Genomic DNA, 21,903 nt, shown 5'->3' on the forward strand with positions numbered 1-21,903 from the left:
CCTAAAAAGAAAAGTATTGAACAAATAGCTCTGATTCGTTGAGTTAATAATATAATTCTCTCATATTGTATTTTTTCATAATTGTGCTTTAAATATTATCGTATTGCGTGCAATCTGTCTGCATTTAAGATATTATATTTTCCTAGTCATGTTTACACAAAGAATACCGTAGATATATATAATTTAATTTATTAAGGGCTGATTTTACATCATCATCATCGCATATTATCCTAATCCTAACTAATATTATAAATGCGAAAGTAACTGTGTCTGTCTGTCTGTCTGTCTGTTACTCTTTCACGCCAAAACTACTGAACGGATTTGAATGAAATTTGGTACACATATGGTCTTGACCCTGAAAAAGATCATAGGCTACTTTTTATCCCGGAATTCCCACGGGAAAACATTTTAAGGCGAAGCGAAGCTCGCGGGAACAGCTAGTTACTTATATTCCTTGTTTTAAATAGAGTGGTCAGCATATAGGTGGTTTAGCGAGGATTATTTTTCTACTTTGGGATTCATGTCCAAAATCCCAAACTTTCAACGTACACTAATACAGGGTGGGTCAGTAAAAAGTTAATATAAAAAACTACTTAAGTACTTATAAGAAATACTTCAAAAAATAGAGAGCAAAAAATATTGCAATAAAGATTAGGGAAGAGATGGTGGCAATACCAACTATTATGTATGCAACAGAGTATTGACAAATTTCCATTCTCGTTTTGAAGAACGTCGAAGTCGCAACGATGGTCATTTAACGATATTCTTTTTTAAATAAAATTCCCGATTTATATTAAAAATATATTTTTTGAAATAGGTATATCTTATAGTTTTTTTCTGTATTTTTAAATATAAACTTTTTACTGCCCCACCCTGTATATCAGTAGGTACATTTGCAGAACATTTTGTAACAATGTGTATTTCTATCAAGTACCTACTTAAGCAAGTCAATGTATGAAAAATGAACAAGTAATGAAGTAGCCAATCAAATGTATTCAATAATGAATATTACTTATTTACAAGAGGAAGAATGAAATGAACTAATTATTTAAGTACTTGATGTATTGGTAGACTGTTATTTGAATCACAAATGTTTATTTATATTTGAAAGCGAAGTGTTATTGGTTAATAAAATTATTCTAGTCATGTTAAAAATATAAAAATACCGAGGATTACAGAGTGTTTATTTTGTTTTATAGAAAAGATCTATACATATTAATTACTATAGGTACGTATTATGTGTACAGTTTGTAATAACGTGTGTGAGTTCATATATTGTACAGACCGTCCAATCAAGGTGCAATCTCAAAGAACATCTCGGGATTTTTGTCAGAGAAATACTTATGTTCCTTGGATTCGGGTGATGCCTTGCTTACCACTCATGACCGTGGATTAAAACCCCTTGTATGTGAATCCTTATTCTAAGCTTATGGAGTACAAGAACAAAAAAAAGACAAATCCCACCCACAGACCCATTGTAGATTTTGTTTTTACAGAAAGTCATCACCAAGTAAATTTTTATTATTATCCATATCCATATTAATAAATAAACATATCGTAATTAGGTACTGTGCGTATTTTTAAAATCATTTTATGAGACTAATAACATGAAGATTATCTTGAAGATTATGACATGTTTTATTATATTTTAACTGAGATATGTGGTAAGTAGACTAATTAAACATAAAACTTCACTCATCTCGTAATCTAGAGCCGTTTTGAACAAGAGTCTTTTCTTAATTTTATTTATAATGTCGGAAAGGTCGAAAAACACGAGAACAAGGTTTTTTAAACTATAAATGGTCGTATATAGTTTTACCTTTTTCCAACATTAGCGAAACTTAACTCTCTGTGTCGCTATTCGGTTCGTGCCATGTTCCACTCAAGGGTGTTTTTCCACCAAAGATGTGCCACCCACACAATATCCCTCACTTACCCACACATCACTCCATGGTATCATAGCACATCTCTTGTGCAAAGGCACCTGTAACTCAGAATGACTAATTAATTAAGTTTAGATTCACACCTTACTTTAGTAAAGCTGTTCTTGTGTGTATTTTCAGCCTATTTATTAAGTGTCTCTGCATTGTATCGCCGGTGATCGTGGTCATCATGATTTTCGGCTTGTACTTCTACGACAAGATGATCATCAAGAAGCCTTGCTACTTCCCTTGATTGAGATTAGCTCATTAGTGGTAAGTACTTTTAACAAAACGGCGTAGTTAGTTAGATGCTGTTCAATTTATCTCTCGTTACGCCAATCGTTTTGGGTTCAATCCAGTTGCATGAAATCAATCTAAGTGTCCGTATGCAAGCAACGATCACTTGTTCCCTATACATTCATGATGTAGTTAGTATGTCTATACCTACTATAATATTGTTCCCTATGGAACAAGTGATACCTACGTACATCTGCACGTCTCGTCTGGTGCAACGGGATTCAGCTGCTGGCCAATTCTTTTACCACGACCACCGGCTAAGCTAGCTCTCATGTTTTTCGCCGACACGAAAACAAAAATGTTGTTAGCTTCATAATGAACTAGCGGCCACATGATGTCACTTCCAGAAATGGATTTAGGTAAGTAATTGAAAAAAATGTGTAAAATAAAAGTTTATTTTTCAGATATTCGCTGCTGCGGGTCTAGAACTATTTACAATGGTGGACTATGTAGGCCGACTTGGCTGCTTCATTAACTTAATAGCATTACTGTTTCTACTATACTCACCACTACATATAATTGATATAATATTACCATAAGCCCTTCTACTTTACTGCGACCTACTGGGACACTACCGAGTCTACCGAGTTACCGACATGGCATAGATTATTACTCTTTGCCACCACATTTCTGGCTTTTGCAGATGTATGCCAACATTGCCAACCAAACATTATATTGAAGACTACGTGCCAAAGTATGACTCTACAGGCGAATAGGTACTACAGTCCAACTATAAAGTCATGGCAATAAATAGTGTGATTTTGCTAAGACTTTTTATGATTATCAATTATTTACTTACTTACGTTTACATACATTTAAAAAATAAAATATCATTTGGGTATGACTTTTAAACGGATTTGTCCTTAAATAAATATAATACATTGATTAAATACGGTCTGTAACAATTAGTTAAAATCCACTTACGTTTTCAGGACTTTATAGTTTTACTGTACTTAGAAACACTGGAGACAGACTTGAAGAAGATGAGGCGGCGGAAAGTATAACAGCAAGGAACTACTTCAAGTGAATGGAATCGTGAATTATTGATATGGCTGCGTATTCGGCAACTACCTACATAAATAGTAGCTTTGATTGTAGGGTTTACTTATATGAATAGAATAATAAACGAATCGTCTAATTTATATCGTTATTATGATTTGACACCTGTTATGAAACTTTAGAAATATAAAGGTAGGTTAAGTAACCTACGGGGTATTTAAAAACGCAGGAATGGTACCTATGTAAATAATTCAAGGAATGGTAAGTACCTACTTATAGTAATAAAAATAAATCAAGTAAAAGAAACTCATAAATTAATGACAACAAAAAACCTCATAATATCCTCCAAAATCTCACAATGTTGAATTCCGTCCATCCAGTAAAACATTATTATTTAATCATATTCAAAACCAAAGGCCGAAGGTGACGGCACAGACAAACGAGAGTCGGACAAAAAAACGGCTACCATGGAGGCACCCACATTGTGTGTTTATACTTTATACCTACCTCGTTGCGCCTGATCGGGCCTGCCAGCCAGTTCGCATCCACACAGGCCCCGCCTCACTCGTCTTCACACTACTATTTCATTCATCATTCTATAAAAAAAACTCTATTAAATAACAATCGGATTCCTTCCAACCGCATCCAGTGACCCCATGCCGGTTCAACGTTAAAAGCCAAAAGTGTTATGAACTGGCGATAGTTGCGTGGTTAAAGTGACAGTGTTTGTGTTTGTTAACAACTATATCAGCTGAGCGGCAAGCAGTCAAGCAAGTAAGTTGCTATACTGTTTTATGGGATTGAGCAATGAGATCCAAGACAAGTTAAGAATAATGAAATAAAATTCAAAGCTCCTAGTAGGTGAGTCGATGTGTCATTAAGTTAACCTACCTCAATATCATGACCTATTCTTACTGAAGATATGCAGTAGGTAGGTAGGTACCAGGTTTACCTTGTGCTGTGCATTTCAGTTCGAGTGACATACACCTATGTATATGTATGTACATAATAGGGAAAATAATGTTCTATTGAAATATGTAGGTATATGTTCAATTGAGGATTTTTATAAATTGGCGTCTGTCTGGCTAATTCTATTATCATCCAACGATGGATGGTATTCTAGTTTTTGTCACAGTATTTTTGTTATATTTTCAGAGAGCACGAGATGACCATCACAAGTATGAACGTCACTGAAGCGGGCGCTGTTTCAGCAAAAAAGTGCTGGCCGAGGTAAGAAAATTAATTGGCAAGTAGTGTCTTTGCTTAGATAGATAAATCTTTATTTACTTAACACAATACACAGGTTACACAGAAAGATTTCATTATGATTAAGATTACATAGACAAACAACATTCAGACGGACAGATAACTGTGTAGGTATTTATCGTGATAGCAAAAGGGTTCAGGCTCAGTGTAATGCTATGACTATGTTTTTTTTATTATTATGCTTAAGGCTTGTAGGTCCTTACCTGCCCTTTACTATACATTACTCTCTTTGTAATAACGATGTCATCTATGTTACGAACTCGTAAAGAAAGACGTAAAGTAAATGATTTTCTCGATTCCAATGAAACTATCACAAATTTCAAAGCTCTGTAAGTAGGTGAGTTGCCTATGAAAATAGGCGGCAAACCAAGCGTCGGGGCCTAAATGAGTGGCTTTCACCCCTACTGGAAAACAATGTGCTATTCATCATTCAGTATACCCTTAAGGGCTACGCTTAATAGACGAAATGCGGTTCCGGAGAGCTGCTGCACTAATCACTCACGACTTTCATGAAGTTTATTACTTCTATGTTCTCATACTGTCGTTGTATCAAACGTACCTTTGCATGACCTTTCATCGAAATTATTGATTTCGTTAAGCAAGAGTAACCCCCTGCTTTCTTACTAACATTAGTTTCACATCACATAGCCGTGATAGTTAGTTCAATAGCAAATTATTCTACGAATGTACTCGTAACAGTCGTAACTATACCGACAAATTCATACATTCAAATTATCTATTGGCTGTCTAGCTGGACAATTATTTCAATTCACGAGCCATTCAACCCATTGCAATAAGCAATAAACGTAACTAAGTAGGTAGGTGGTGGTAGTACTTATATCTAGATTCTAGGTTTTCATTACCATTTTTGGTTGTGTTGTGTCCGTCTATCTGTATCACAATCGTATCTTCGAAACGGAAGGAACAGAATTTCATCTTGTCGTTGTTGGTTCACGGAATCTATATTAGTCTTAGTTTAATTGAATTACTAACCAACCTTTCAGTAAAATCCATCCATCATCGTGAGAAGGAAACATACAATGACCGGGCTGTTTATTAAATACGTCGCTCGACAATGAGTCACTGAATAAAAGATCAAAGCCGATGTACACATTCATTATTCCCAAAGCTGAAATGGCTTATCACGACTCGTTCAATTGATCTCACAAAGAGCCATTATTAATTGAACATTCTCAATACAAATTATCGTGCGACGTATCGCCTGCCTGGAGACAAGGGGAGATACGGGCAAAAGCGTAGAATGACAAACGATCGCAAATTGTCAAAAGCGCAAAATGCCAAAAACGCAAATTGTTCAAAGCGCATACATATACAGAAAGATGCAAAATTAGTACTTATAGTTAGGGGAAAGAGGGTAACTCAGTCTCAGGTCTGAACAAATTTTGGAAATTCGTGAAAAAAAATGTACTTACCGCCATAGTAAAAACTAAAAAGTTACACAACGGCCAATAAAGTTATAGAGATAGGTTTTTTCTCAAAAGAAACTGAGAACAATATGTGCTTAGAATAAACCTCTAAGTCACCCACTTTTAGCTTACCATACCACGTCTGGTAATCACTCTAAGTCTAAAGCCAAGAGGGTTGTGCCGGTGATGAGTGAAGTGCACTAGCGGGTTGGGCCGAGCGGGGGATCGTAGGCATTGTAAGAAAACTAATCTCAGACAATGCTTTATACGTTACACCACAAAGAACCATTTTTTACTTACCTACTACTAGGCATGACACCCATGTGCATTAAAATGAGATTGAAATACTATCAGTTGATCATATTGTTGATTAGAATGATTAGATGCATCAACCTGTCAATCTGGATACCTACCACGAACATTTGCGATCCCGATCTCACACGGCAGTCGAAATCTTAACACGTGCTTCACATGTTTAGTGCATGCCGAGATTGCCAAGCAATCAAATATTTGATTAGCAACGTCAGGGGTTCTCAAAGTATGCGACACGAGGCCAAATTACGCGCGAGATAATTCTATAGTGCCTGCTGTATAATTTATTTCAACTTCTATTGCGTGTACCCTGAGTGCCATGCTGAAGGTCCGGGGTTCGAATCGCGGCCAACACATAATATATATTTGTATAAACTCAGATATTTGTACTCGGGTCTTGGGTGTTAATATGTACTTTGTGTAGAAATAGGTACCAGCTACAGCTGTCCGATATCCATATTCCAGGCCCTAGGGTCGATAGCTGTTGTGCGAGACGTACTTACCAGCATATTAATATTTTAGTTGGCTAGATTTACAGGCCAACGCCGCTCACTGTCGCGTCAAAATACTAAACTTCTTATTATATCACCCATTCAAAAAGGTTGGGAACCGCATGTTTTAGGCACTTTAGTTACTTATTATGTAAGGTAGGCTGTTAGATACTATTTAATTCTGCTCAAACAAGATTAATAAAAGGAATGACACTTTTTATGCAGACATATTAAAATTTACGATTAAGTAGTATCATGGAGCTATAATGATAAACTAATATGGTAGTTAGCTTATTATTTAAAACGTGCAAGTATAATGGAAGTAATTTACTCTTACTACGTAGGTACGATTTAATAATTACGGTTCAAAGACCAAAGTTTAAATAAGGTCTACTTACGTAAATAACAACTAGGTAATAAGCATTGTACCATGTGTACCAAGCATACAGGCACCAGGCAGACACAAAGATTAAGAGACATCAAAACTGAGGTCCGAAAAACCGAATTTAATTTCTGTCGGGACTCAAAGCCTTGACCTCCCAGTCGCCCGCGCCGGCACCGGACCATCCGGTTATCACGGCGGCGTGCCGCAGGCTCTCGCTGTTGCCAGGGCGCGCCCACCGCTCGTCTCGCGACCACACGGCAGCCTGTGTGATAATTACACTATCTGCGGTATAAATCACAAACATTACGTCAGCCCGGCGGATATAAAAAGTGGTTTTCCACCGTGACAAGGCCAGTGACACGCCGAATATAACGAACACTGCGAACACTGTTTGTCAGGCAGCCACCGGAACCCCGCGAACAGGGAACAGCACAGAGAATAAAAAATAAGCCTCCGCAAACATCCATAAAATTTTACTAGCAATAAAAAACAGTAAAAAGTATGTGTGAGCATTGAAGCCGTGCATACTTACCGAGCGTTTATTGCAATATGTGCTAATAATTGACGGCTTATCGACAGCATTATTCGTATTTTGTAAGATAGTGAATAAGTGGTTATTGTCGAGTGAGTCTAAACTGTGGAGATGTGTGACGAGGACCTGGTGAAGTGCACAGTGAACGGAGCCGACAGGACCAAGAACCGCCATGTGCTGCTCACGGTGCCTAAGAACAGACGGAACAGGTGCGTTTGCTATTGGTTTTAAATCATCACCATCATCACAACCCATCACGTCCCCACTGTTGGGGCACGGGTCTCCTTCAAAGTAAGGAATGGTTTTGGGCCTAGTCCACCACCCTGGCCTAGTGCGAATTGCTGGTTTTAAATACATGCTTTCACGGTCTTAAACATAATTATAAGGAGTGACAGCATGTCTTTTATCCCACAGGTAGCCATAATCCAGACATTGTTAAACAGGGCCTTGCCAGTGTAAAGGGTTATGAAATGCATGTTATGTTCATACTCTTACATGGTCATCAATGAACTACGAATTAACGTAAGTTAAAGGCCTATAGTATCAGTTGCTCGTCTACCAAATATGGAGATAACACATACGCCTGAAAATAGACATAGGCCAGCCTGTAGCCTTGACCATCCATCTAGTTCTGAGTAGTACTCAGCGTGTACCTGAAAATATATTTTAAAGTTCATTGTTGTAGGGTTAAATAATAATTAATGTCACATATGTGGGTACCTACCTAGTTATGAAATTGATAAATATGCCATTGTGCAATGTCCATTGTCCATAGACTCCATAGCTATAGTTAAGTATATTTATGTCTCCGTGGAAACGGTTAGCACTTTAGGATAGGGTTATGTAAATGAAACCGCGAGCGACAAAGTCAACATTTAATCGGTAGTCATTATCAGCATTTTCGTTAGCAGGCTTTATCAATCGCGGAAACACGTGGTTCTAGCAAAAATACAGTATTTCATGCGATACCTTTATAAAACCGTTTTGAAATCGACGATATGAAATGAAATGAAACAGTTTATTGGCCAGAAATGACGTACAATTGGTGGTCAGTATAATTAATAACGATCTACACATTTCACCCGTCCAGAAATTATGTCTAGAACTTATGTTTATGTTATGATAGCGATAGTGCGCCTGTATTTTTATGCACCCCAGCGTCTCAATCAGCTAAGATTAGACGAGGATGCCGCCCATCAGCGTATCCTTCAGCTTCCGAATGAAATTATCGGATTAACCATTGACGTATGCTTTATCTCAGTAACTAAAGTCTATTTTTAAGGCATAGTTTCACCATACTCTGTTAGATCATTAACCGTCGTCACGTTGCGAATGTTGCGATTAAGTGGCATATCGTTATATTGGTGGGACAATTGACTGTTGATGAACCGTTTAGAATCTGTCAATTTATTATCTGAGATTAAAAAACTGACTTTAGATAAGTATTTAAAAAGTTTTTCCATCGTGGAACAACAATGCGTATGACTATAATAGTTATAGTCCCAACCCATACATATACCCTAGTCTCCTCTTAACGGATCTAGATCTACGTCTACTAGAGTTTGACTTTGCTTTTCCATAGAGCTGAAAGGATTAGGGTGCCACACACGACCAACTTTTTTTAGTACAGATAATCGGACCGCTCAATAGAGAGCGGTGGTAGCTCAGTAGAGAGCGGTGGTAGCTCAGTCGGGTAAGCGCCCGCTTCTCACGCCAGAGATGCGGGTTCGATCCCGGCGCTGACATGTACCAATGAGTTCTTTTAACTTAAGTACAATGTATACCATCGCTCTTACGGTGAAGGAAAACATCGTGAGGAAACCTGCATATCTAGATCTAGCACATCTAGATATGTGAACCCACCAACCCGCAGTGGACCAGCGTGGTGTGGAAATGGTCCAAGCTTAGGAAGGCAGTTTAGACCCTGGGGATATGCACAAAGGTTCCATTCGAGAGAGCCAGGTGCAGGTACTTACACCCCCACAGAGAATAGAATAGAATCGGACCGTTTTTTATTTCTTCTGATTCACATGATATTTCTTCTCCGGTCGTGTGAGAGCACCCTTATCCGAGAACGCGATATAGCTCGACTCAGACTGATAGTACTTAGTTATGTAATTTAACAGTTTTATCTTTATCGAACGGCGTATATGTAAATATAGTGAATCAATTAATCATCGTCGTTTTAAGTTCTTAGGGGCCGTCCATTAATTACGTGAGGTCGTTTTTCTCATTTTTTGAACCCCCCCCCCTCCCCCCTGGTGATATTTGGTGAGGTTTGGGACCAACCCCCCCCTCCCCCCCCGGGATCACGTGTATTTTTTTGGAAGTCTATGTAAAGGCAATTTTTGTCTAGAAAAAATATAACATAATATACCTAACATGTTATAAACATATAACATAAAAAAATTTGTCGCCGTTCAAAATTTCGGTTCAGAAATACCCCAATATAATAGAGAACCCCCCCCCCCCCTCGTGATGTTTCGTGAGGTTTTCCGTACCCTCTCACCCCCCCTTTCACGTGATTAATGGACGGCCCCTTATTCATTCTGACTTCACTAGAACCATACAGTACCATTGACTATAAAACTAAAAGTCATTCAGGCATAACATTTTCCTCTCTAAGATAAAATCAACAAATAACTTCAAAGACCATTAATTATTTATATCTATATGAATGAGATCCATACGCAACTATCATTAGCGGCTTCCTCTATAGCAATACAATGCGCTTAATTAAATTAAAGGCGTAAATTGGCGGCGGACGACATGAGAGGTTGCAGTAGCTACAGACGACGACGCGACGTGTCGCAACGACATAACTATGTTCTATAATGTACTCCTAGCCGAATTTCGACCACGGCGGCCAATCTCATTTTTGAGATCAGCCAACTACGCAGGAGTAGATTATAGTGCCCAAGTGTGTGCGCAGTACACAGGAGCACTCTCTGTTCCATCACTCTCATAGCCCAATGGGACGGATTGACCGACACGACTGGAGAGAGCTAGGCGCAGGACCGACTGCTTTACATGCCCATCCGATAGCATGGATCGTTTCACTGTTTCAGACAACAGGTGATCAGCCTTCTATGTCCTAACCAAACTTAGAACCACAATTTAGAAATATAAATTGATGGTCCCACCCGGGAATCGAACCCGGGACCTCTGGGTCATGAAGCGAAGCTTCTACCACTAGACCACAGAGGCAGTATGTTCTATAGAATTCATATGACAGTATTTAAGCACATATATATATATATATATATATACATACATACAGGACTATAGGTAGTTACTTAGTTACATCTAATTATTAGGATAATAGTATTACACTACAAATTCTAGGTACTAGGGTGACTATAGAGTACTTACATGATTTTAGATCTTCTTTAAATTTACGCTGTTATTGACTCATTAGGTAACATCTTCCAGGCCCTGAAAACATATCCAATATGGAATTATGGTACTTATGTGATTTGACATATATATAAATGTTCAAATAATATCAGAAAAAGTAGGTAGACATATTAAGTAGGTACTCAACAGTTTTTTTAATACAACATGTTATTTTTCGAACCCGACAAACTTTAAGGGGGATTCTACGAGTAATTTCATCCAGAAAAAACCCATAGGTGTGTTGTCAAATCCATCTCAATATTCTAGAAATGGCGGCCATTTTAAAGTTAAGATACTAAAATTTTTCTTCTTTTTCATAGAAAATCATATCTCGAGATTTAGATGCCTTACGGACATGAAATAAAATGCTTTTATCCGAAAAAGTCATCTGTATCCAATAAAAATATCCCCAACTGCTAAAAAGTTACATAAAATAAGATAAACCACCTAATCTAAAAGTTTTGACAAAAAAAAACAGAAAAAAAAACACATTTACTTGAATAACTTTGAAAATCGCTCCCTTTTGATGGTATTTTTATGTATTTATTTAAAAGTATTTGAAATAAGCTAAACAATGATACCAAAACCGTATCTGTACGTTGAGGCAGTCAAGAATTATTGAAGTTCAAAACAAACTTGAATAGACATCCAGTTATAAATAGTATTAATGCGTTATATTTGGTAGAGATAAGATAGTTAAGTAAATACTTAAGTAACTATACAACGATTGTACAATGATTGTACAGTTACTTAAGTATTTACTTAACTATCTATAAAAATATTTAAGTATTTACTTAAATATTTTTGTGGGAAGCCCACGTCTCGCAATAAATCTTTTTAAACATGCCAATAAGTTTTCTGTGGTTAGGTCACTTAAATTACCAGTTCTACATGTATCGCCTTGACAGCAAAAAAACAAATAGTGCAACATATGCCTTTGAAATGAGTGGTTTTCTTATTCTTAAAGACTTTACCTCAAATGGGCCACAAAAATCAATCCCTACTACTTGAAAGGCTCTAGTAGGGGGAGAAAGTCGCTCTATGGGTAAGGAATAAGGATCCCATCAGTTGCTTAAAAACTGTAGCTTTCAAACGGGCACATTTCATGCATTTGTGCACCACCTTTTTAACTTGGTGTATGCCACTAACAAGCCAATATTTTTGTGACAAACGTAAAATGTTGTGCAAAAGACGCAAATGTTCTCTTTCAATTATTAACTTGGTTATATATGTATGCTTGGGCAATATTATTGGGTGCATTTTTTCATATGTGATGTTACTTGCATTTTGCTTGCCCTCAAAATACCATATTGATCAAGAAATGTACCTATAGTTACTTAAGTATTTACTTAACTATCTTATCTCTACCAAATATAACGCATTAATACTATTTATAACTGGATGTCTATTCAAGTTGATATACTTACTTGCTTATCTAGATTTATCTAGAAACGCTTTCCAGAAATACATATCAGATTTCTCTCAGATATCTCTAGAAATTTCTTATCAACGCCATCTATTGGCGGCAGCTGGAACTTTATGCCTAGTGGCGGTACCATGAGATGACACACTAGCCCAGTCAGAGTCGCTCAGCTGTTGGTATTGATTTTCTCGAACTACGCATACCTACTAATACCAAAACAGACATGCACCCTGCAGTAATAACCGATAACCGTCATGAACTTAGCCCTTGCACCGCGAACTGACGTTACGGGTCGGAAAATTGGAAGGACGCTAACGTCCCCATTTGACACCGGGATTTATTGGTCGTAAATCTGTGCATTGTCGATTTTCTTTCGGTTTTGGGACGTTTTTGTGATGTTTGAGGTTATAATGGAGCTGTAAACAAGAAGTTTGGTTTTGTGATCGAGATGAGTTGTTCGTGGCAGGACGGCTTGCACCGCAGGAGCTTTATAAGCTCCCGCCGCAATGACCACCGCAACAGCTTCACCCTGGTGTCGCCCATCAATAGATTCACTAGATTTCATGGCGATGTTAGTTTCAACTATTCATATCCTGAAAAGTGAGTAAAATACAGCTGCTACTAGATGTTACCTATTACCATTTAAGTCAAAGTTAAGGAAAGAGTAACTACGTAACATAAATATTTTTCTTTCTTTCTTTTGTTCTGAAAAGAAAATTCAGCCAACAATATTTTTACACGCCGGTGATTTTTTTACAATGGACAATATTTCATTTTCTTTACCCTATATTTTTATTAGCTATTCGGAAAGTTTATAAAACATTAGAGGAACCGTATTTTTTTATTTTGTATATACATGAATATTTGCATGTTATTTTTAACTTTAAAGTTAATTATTTTAAAACCGGAAGTGACGTCACATATTAGGCTCAATTTTAATTTTAGTTTTTTGCCTTAGTCTCGAAAAAAAACATTAAATGACACTGACAAGTGACATTTAAACTTTGTTTACATGCCAACCAACAAATGGGTCATTTTCAAATGACATTAATATTTCTGATGATACAATACTTATCATGTAAAAAAATAAGCAGAAGCATTTTTCAGAAGCATTTTGAAATTGGTGGCATGCTGGGACATATTATATAGAGGTCATCTCTTAATAATAAAAAAAATAGTCAGAAAGTGTTAGAACAGAATTTATGAAAATGACCCAAATAAACAACAACGTTACGATAAAACGTCAACGTCAATCAAAAATAAAAGTGACAGTTACTTTGTTTTTAAATCTATACATATATAGGCTTTGATCATCAAAATGCATCGCACCTGAAGCATGACGTCATCTGCACTTTTTTACTATTTTATGATTTTCTCGAAAATGATAATACATCCAAAAAATACAAAAACATTTTTTTTGTGGCTTTTAGAGGTAAATTTCGAAATGGTTTTCGATTTATAACAGCTTTAGTTTTTTGAAATGTTGTCCATTACATCTGCTACCCGTCAACAGATGGTGCTAAAAGCGTTTAATACAGGATGTTGCAAAACGGTACATAGAAAGCTGAAAGACTGCATGTAACACAGCACAACTCATCATTCTGAACACATTTATGAAAAAAAAACAATGACTAACAAAACTTTATTTTATGTGGTGGAAGGTTATTTTTTTTTAACTTCTTAAATATATATATATAACTATATAGGTATAGTATTAGGTAACAGCTTGTTTAGAGTGTTGAGTGGTGTAGGTACCCGGTACTTTCTATATTCCCAGCTTTAAGAACCCACATTAATTTTTGAATTTCTAACTTATTGTTTAGGTTACCCACATTTTATATTTTTTTACTCAATAGTCATTAATGTTTTTATTGGAAATCCTTTTTTGATGAGTGATAGAGTTGCAAACTGTATAAGGTGTTCTATAAGTATTAAGATGGACCTATTTTTCTTTAAATATACGATTACCTGGATAATAAATCAAAATATCTTCATTGCCTATCCATTCACTATCACACCTTCACTCCCTTCACTAATCGCAACTTTTATCCGCAGACCGAAAACCCGGTTAAAAGTGATAATCACTTTACTCGGCATCATGGTGGTAATAGCGGCTCTGGCAGGCTACTTCATCGGCAAGGCGGAGTCCAAGAACCGGCTGCGCATAGAGCCGCCCGACCCGGCCGTGGCGCCGCCCGCGTCCTGGTCCAAGCTGCGGGTGTTCCAGAAGGGCGCCGTGTGCACTGACTCGCCGCAGTGCTCGGAGATTGGCAGGTTTGTGGATTTTCATTGGTTTTATGGATAAAGATTGCGTTTTTCTTGTCATGGTCAGGTACGCCCCTACTGAAATTAGTACGTGTCGATTATTCTATACTTAAACACTCGTAGATCCTACCTTGTAGCCTGTATTCCCCTGGCCAAGTCAGTCACTAACAACTGATGGTCTAACTGACTAATCCTATCCTATCCCGGATAACTAACGTTAGTCCAGCTCCAGTGTTTGTCACCGACACGCTTAGAAGATGATTTCTGGTCTCGCCACGTGTTGGTTGTCTTTGTTTGTGTACTTATAGCCATCGTGCTCTTCTGTTGGTGATTATTGAATTTAAATGTAGGTCTATATTCTAAATACGTTTCAAATAAAGGTCACGTTGTCACTAATGCGACATGTTTATCGTTTGCGGACTCATTTGAAGAAAGATAATGTGAAAATTCCTTTGTCTCAAGTAAATTTTCTGAAAAAAAGCTATTCTACTATTTGTAATCAGCTGAAAAATCATGAAATTTGCAAATTTGTTCATTATTTGTATACCTATAATGCGAATTTGTTATCGGAATCACATGGGCTCACCGGCTCACTAATACAAAGAGCGCAGTTTCCACTTCCAAACAAACAACACAGCGATTTCATAACAGAACCAGATTGAAGCCGGCAACTCTCGACCAATCAGAGAGCCGCAGCCGTTATCGACGCGGCGCGGTCACTGACGTGTCTGCGCCTATAAATACCGCGACCCTCCTCCTCCCCGAGCATTCGTTCAAGAATATTCCAAACAGACGCATACCAGCGCATTCCGTGTATCAACCAATCTCAGCCGCACCTATTGTAAATATGTCCGAGGCTTTCTTTGACGAGTACGACTACTACAACTTCGACCACGACAAGCACATCTTCTCCGGGCACGGCGGCAAGCAGCGCAGCAAGAAGGAGGCCAGCGTGCACACCAACCACTTCGACCCGTCCGGACATTCCAGAAAGATCGTCACGAAGTTGCAGAACACGGAGAACAACAAGAAGTCGACTAAGCATTAGATGATCCTCGCGACCGCACGACCCGACCATGGCGTGTACAAGGACCGTTGATTTTATGCCAAACGAAAGGAGGACACTATGGAGGATTCCGGAGGAACGCCCGGACTGCTCACTTCGGAGATCAGTGGAACACCCCCGGCGGTACCTGGTGACTGCGGGGTTCTACGCGGCGCGGCAGGCCGGCCGCCCTGCACCCTGGCGCACACCCAGTGTCACAGTGCAACGCATCTATTTATAGACATATTCAACACCGTTCCATACACTGATCTCATCTCGAATTGGGCTTGTTGTAAAGCTCGAGTTTGCTGTGTTACTAGCTAGTTCGTTAAGTTTATTTGTGTCTATTCTCTCTAATTGTTTCGAGGATAGGAAAGTGGACTGTAATTTAATTTTAAGTTTAAATAAATAAAAATAGTTTTCCCTATGTCTGTTGTTTTTGTTGGATCGATGAAGCGGAAACATGGTCGGTTGGTGGCGAGGTCAAGTCCCCTGTAGCTAGGCCCTAGTTCATTGTAGGTATGTATGTGTGCTGCCTACGCGGTACGCATTGATCGCCGTGTTTATACACAAAAACAACCTTGAGCGACTTATACCAGTCATTCAGTTCCACAATGTTCTTTAAACCATTGTTTGCCAAGCAAAAAGCTACCTTAAGACTGGGAACTAAGCACTATCGTAGCGATATCTGGTAGGTAGTTGACCTTGTGGCTATTATCAGTCCATTCAGCCGCATCACATTAGATATCATCGCCTTCTGCGTCTTTGTTTCTTGTATTTGAGTAAAAACAATAACATTTAAATCAGTAATCCGTTATCGTCATACTCAGGCTTAATCAATATTGCGACTTGGGAGTAAGTATTTACTTAACTTCATGTTAGCGTAAGTAAGTAAGTACCGAAATTTAAATGATCTTAACAACGTTCTGTTAAACCTGCTATTCCTTTGGTCCTAAAAGATAATTTAAATAAGTAATATTATTACGATCCATCCAAGAAGACATATAATTTAATAGGAAGTTGAACATATTTTTAAGATATTTTGAATAAATAGGTACTTTTTGTAAGTATTTACTTAACTACTTACATACTTTTAACTTTGCTTCATGATTAATATATATATAATAACACTAAGTATACTTAGTTAGACTTAAGTGATGTAAATAGACGTTCTGCTAATCGTCACGTAGGCAATCAGATGGTTCTAGTAAATTTCCTGAATATACTTGTAATCACACAAAATGATTCATTTCAATTTATTTATTTTGTACCTTAATGTAAGTAGAAACATGCTCATTTAATTTGAAACTGAAGCTAAAACAAAAGACATTCGTGACCTAGATAATTAAATACATAGTGCGATAACTTGCTGAAACAAATAAACGTTGATTACAAAGATTAGGTAGGAATTGGAACTGGCGATTTAATTTAACGATAATCTGCGATATCATTATCAAATAGTAGGTTTACTTTTGTTTAAATTTGGCTTAGGTATTAGTCATTAAGGTCACACTAGGTAGATTATTAAGGTTTAAGTACATAGTCGTAGTTGACATGGGCTGAAGAAATAGCTTTTTGAAAATAAAATAAAACTTTATTTATTGTCGTGACTCAAATGTGCAATGCAGTTGAAATTCTTAAAAGACTTGAAATAAAAACACAGGGTAAAGAACATGTTTAGAGAGTCTTCACTTATTAGTTCATATTAGTTATGAAGGTAGTTACTCTGTTTCTATTTTGTCTTTTCCTGAAAACTTATATGTAAAAATCGTTAAAGGCTATAATTTTGTCATCAGATCAATTCTGTCCAAAAATGGTTCAGCCGTGGATGCCGCCATCGGGGCTTTGTTCTGCAATGGACTCCTCAATCAACAGGTAACTTATTACACTAACGCATTAACCGAGTGTTATCAGCCAACCATCGTCCACTACTGGACATAGGCCTATACCAAGAAGTAGGTAAGTACTTAATTACTACCTGTCCTCGAATATGCTCATGATTGCTATGCAAAAACTATTTCTCTAAACTTTAAGCTATTTATTAGATGGCTTAGCACGGCGCGCAAGCGCACTCGAAGACGGGACTAAAGTTTTGCGTCGCGCTCGCTCACATCTCGAGGCTTCGAACTTCAGTCACGTCTTAACGTGAGCTTCCTGCGCCCCGTGCTAAGTATTCTGTTTCTGGCATTTTCCACTGGAAACTGAAACCGTCTTCCAATGTTGCAGAGCATGGGCATCGGCGGGGGTCACTTCATGATGGTGTACATCAAGGACGAGGGTCGCGCGTACTCCGTGGTGGCGCGGGAGAAGGCCCCCGCGGCCGCCACACAGGACATGTTCAACGGAGACTACAATAAGGGCTCTAAAGGTTTGGACTATTCTATTTTATTATCCCTTCCACCAACCCGCACGAGACTTGGCCTAAAACCCAGCAGTGAGGACGTGATGGGTCGTGATGATTTTATTATCCCTTGGTATTATAACGAGATTATCTATTCTTGGACGTACAGAGCGCCTATAGCTTTTACAATATTCAGCTTGCTGCTCCAATTTACACGGGAGCTAGGCTGGATGAGCTAAAATTAGGGGGATACGTACAAAGATTCCACTCGAGAGAGCCACTTACAGGATCTTCACCTCTGAGGGAGAGGGGGTGAACAGAATAGAATCCCTGATATTATTGGCTACTAACAATTCAGCCAACTCTAAATGCGTAGGTATGTTCATGATGGAAGCAGAGATGGGAAACATTTACGAAACATAATTTGTTGATACTTATACATATTTAAATGGGCATTTTACATTTGTTTCCTTTTCTATTATCTAATAAAACGTAAAATCTACACGCGATATTCTACCTGCTGGCTCTGCTGAAGTTCTGGTCCTACAATATTCCTTGTGCCGAACCAGTTATGAAAACAAATTAGTTTTGTAAATAAAGTCACAGATTTCATCACCAATCCCAACAATACCCAAATAGTGTTGTCTGGTTCACCTTGAAGACATTTAGACGCTGCCAAGATTATTACCGTCCATGTCGTCGTAAAATCGTCTTTAAATTCGGTACAAAATATAATAATATATCCATGAGTGAAATGAGATAAAGTTGTTTCACAAACTTTCGCCCACAAGCTCTGCTTTCTCCAGTGCGGTACCACGCGGTGTTAGCTACTACTTTTTCTGTATCCACTTTGAAACCAGATAAAAACGATAAGTTGTCGTAATTGAATCAATTTAGGTAACAATTTAATTCATTATTCACATGAATTCACTGTAATTGACAACCCGAATTATCATTATCATTCGGATTCATACCAGGAAAACCAATGAAGAATTTCAAATAGTCATTCTCTAAAAGGTTTACAAGGCTGCAAGCCCAGTAGGCAAACTATTCGCCAGTTGCTACTCGCAGGTAGCGCTGCATATTGTGTGGACCATGCGCAAAACTAGCGAACTGGGGACGCAGCCCAAGTTTGTACCAGTTTGTTGATCCGTAGTTAACTCAACCATTGTTCAAAATATATGGCAACCATTAGTTAAAAACCAACGAAATTCGTATGCAGCTGTCATGCCATGACACGTGACTTGACTAATGGCCAAAGTTAACCACGGATCAAAGACCCGGCCCTAAGTCCCATTTTCAGCATACTCTGCTAGATCATAACAATGGATTAGTTGTTGACTTTTGACACATCTGTCAAGAATTTAATATGGAGATGACGTATAATTGATGACATTACAATGTAATGTTAATGATCTAAAAGACTATGTTGAAATAATAACCAATAATATAGGCATAACATAGGCATAAGCCTATTCAACCGTTTCCAACACCAAATTGTTTATTCCCACCCCCCATTAACTAGAACCCCCCTCACCCCCAGGTCCGCTAGCCGTGGCAGTCCCGGGCGAGGTGGCGGGCATGTGGCTCGCCCACCAGCGCTGGGGCGTCCTCCCCTGGGCGGAGCTGCTGGCGCCCACGCTCGACATCTGTGAGAAGGGCTTCGTCATGTCCAAGGTCACCTACGACGGGCTGCAGGACGCCTCGTATATTATTAATGATGTCAATATGAGGTGGGTTTAGATTATTTAAGTAATAATATAATAATAAATAACTTTATTGATCCAAAAACATGTAAAAATATACATCGAGTGAACACTATAAATATGGTAAACCTTGCCACCTAAACTAGGTTTAAAGCCTGTAATATAGGTGACAAGCTCTTCCGTTAAATCTAAGTAAGAGCATGTGAATGTATACAATTTTACAGACAAAAAGTATTGACAAAAACAAGAAAATTAAAAATAACATGCAAACTTAACTAACTATAATATCTTTTGAAAAACAATTTTGAATGTTATATAATATATGTATGTATATAATCACTAAGATTATTAATTTTTATATGTATGTAGGTATCTAGTTAGTAGACTAAATTTATAAGCAATAGCAGCTATACCTCACAGATAATTAATTTGAGTTACAGTATTTTCATTATAGAAGGAACTACATTATCCCCGAAGGGGTGATATTAATAATTTTTCTGTCTCTTCATAATTAAGTGGTTTGAGCCAGTTTAAAAGTATTCGCTTGATTTCAAATTTATTTAGAGCATGAATATTATATAATTTGTTAGCAACATTATAAAGAAATCCACCAAGGTAGGTCTCTAATCTGTTAATAAAACAAGTCTTAAAGCCTTCAGTTTTAGAGATGTTATGGGAACGACGGGTCGCGATGGTGGCACAGGAGGGAGAATAATGCGTAGACGAATGGTACCGAATTATAGCACACTGGATATATAACTGCCTCACCGTAAGCACACCGCACTCTCTGTATAGGTCGGAAGTTGGGTATCTGATGGACTTGAAAGAGCTTACTTTCAGTATTGCTCTTTGAGCGCGCTCAAGCGGTAGCAAGTACGTTTTGAACGTACCTCCCCAAGAATTAATGCAATACGTAAGTATTGATTGGCAAAGCGTAAAATATACCATTTTAAGGAGACAAGGGTTAGCTACATGGCGTAAAGTGCTAAAAATTGCCATCAGTCTTCTTATTCTTAGGGTAAGGTTGGCAATATGGTACTTAAATGTAAGATTACAGTCGATAACAACTCCTAAATACTTTATTTTATCTACACTTTCAAGTAGAGTGCAGTTGCAATCCTGTGAAGCCGATGAAGCATCGCCGGGGCAGATGTGAGCCCGGATTTTGAGGGACTGAATTGATTTCCGAGGTTTGCGAATAGAAAAGGACATATACTTGGTTTTATCTGCATTTAACGTCAAACTATTTATGAGTAACCAATTGTTTATTATGTTAAAACCGATTTGGGCGCAGTTAAAAGTATCGTTCCAGTCGTCCCCTTGAAACAAAAGCGCCGTGTCATCGGCAAAGGTAACGATTTTACCTTTAAGCAAATCTATGCTACACAGCTCATTTATGTATAGCAAAAAGAGGGTTGGCCCAAGGATGCTACCCTGTGGGACACCATAAGTAACAGGTAATGGATCGCTAACGTAATTTCCCACCCTAACAACTTGAACCCTGTCTGTAAGATAGTCTCTGAACAAGTCTAGAGGGATACCACGAACTCCAACGCTTTCAAGCTTGCACAATAACTTCGGAACCGATACCGTGTCGAAAGCTTTTGCCAAGTCTAGAAATATTCCTAAGCATTTCTTCCCTTTGTCTAAATTTGTAGCAATAAAGTTAGTCAGCTGCGACACTGCATCGGCCGTTGATTTGCCACTTCGGAAGCCGAACTGATTAGGAGACAAAATAGACATTGACTCGAGGTATGAGACAAGACGGTTGTTCAATAGACGTTCCAATATTTTCGATAGCGTAGGCAAGATAGAAATCGGTCTATAGTTATTGATCAACGTTCTGTCACCAGCCTTGTATACAGGTATAATAATTGCCTTTTTGAAAGCGGTGGGAAAAATACCTGTGGTGAGGGCCAGATTGCAGATATGGGTGAGAGGTGATATTAGGTATTCTTTGTTTTGTTTGATGACTTTTGAGGAGATGCCATCCCATCCTACTGAGCCAAGTAATTTAAGGGAATCAATAGTAGCATTTATTTCAAATTGGTCAGTTGGAATCATTGTAAATGAATTTGGAAGCTCCGCTGGTGGAG

The 21,903-nt window shown here is 38.0% G+C and overlaps 2 protein-coding genes across 4 annotated transcripts in view; both read left to right on the forward strand.

Moving 5' to 3' along the window:
• The first annotated feature begins 3,752 nt into the window (after window positions 1-3,752).
• The window catches only part of LOC105392097 (glutathione hydrolase 1 proenzyme), a 30,180-nt gene continuing 12,029 nt past the window's right edge, over window positions 3,753-21,903 (forward strand). The window contains exons 1-6 of one of the 3 annotated variants that reach the window (XM_038114879.2): window positions 3,753-3,992; window positions 4,374-4,448; window positions 14,506-14,724; window positions 17,557-17,635; window positions 17,987-18,128; window positions 19,645-19,834. In XM_038114879.2, the coding sequence (XP_037970807.2) occupies window positions 4,384-4,448; window positions 14,506-14,724; window positions 17,557-17,635; window positions 17,987-18,128; window positions 19,645-19,834 (695 nt within the window). In that variant the 5' untranslated portion in view covers window positions 3,753-3,992; window positions 4,374-4,383. Of the gene's footprint in view, window positions 3,993-4,373; window positions 4,449-7,375; window positions 7,841-12,660; window positions 13,051-14,505; window positions 14,725-17,556; window positions 17,636-17,986; window positions 18,129-19,644; window positions 19,835-21,903 lie in introns of those variants that run through there. The other 2 variants (XM_038114878.2, XM_038114877.2) reach the window with 2 other exon arrangements.
• Window positions 15,466-16,187, forward strand: LOC105392095 (nuclear protein 1). Its single transcript, XM_011563688.3, has one exon. It carries the CDS (start codon window positions 15,563-15,565, stop codon window positions 15,761-15,763), a length of 201 nt encoding a protein of 66 aa, XP_011561990.1. The 5' UTR covers window positions 15,466-15,562; the 3' UTR covers window positions 15,764-16,187.

This window comes from Plutella xylostella, chromosome 8 (genome assembly GCF_932276165.1).
Source record: "Plutella xylostella chromosome 8, ilPluXylo3.1, whole genome shotgun sequence".
Lineage (NCBI taxonomy): Eukaryota > Metazoa > Arthropoda > Insecta > Lepidoptera > Plutellidae > Plutella > Plutella xylostella.

Excerpts from the sequence above, each read along its gene's own strand:
- LOC105392095 (XM_011563688.3), top strand. The coding sequence starts at position 15,563 with ATGTCCGAGGCTTTCTTTGACGAGTACGACTACTACAACTTCGACCAC.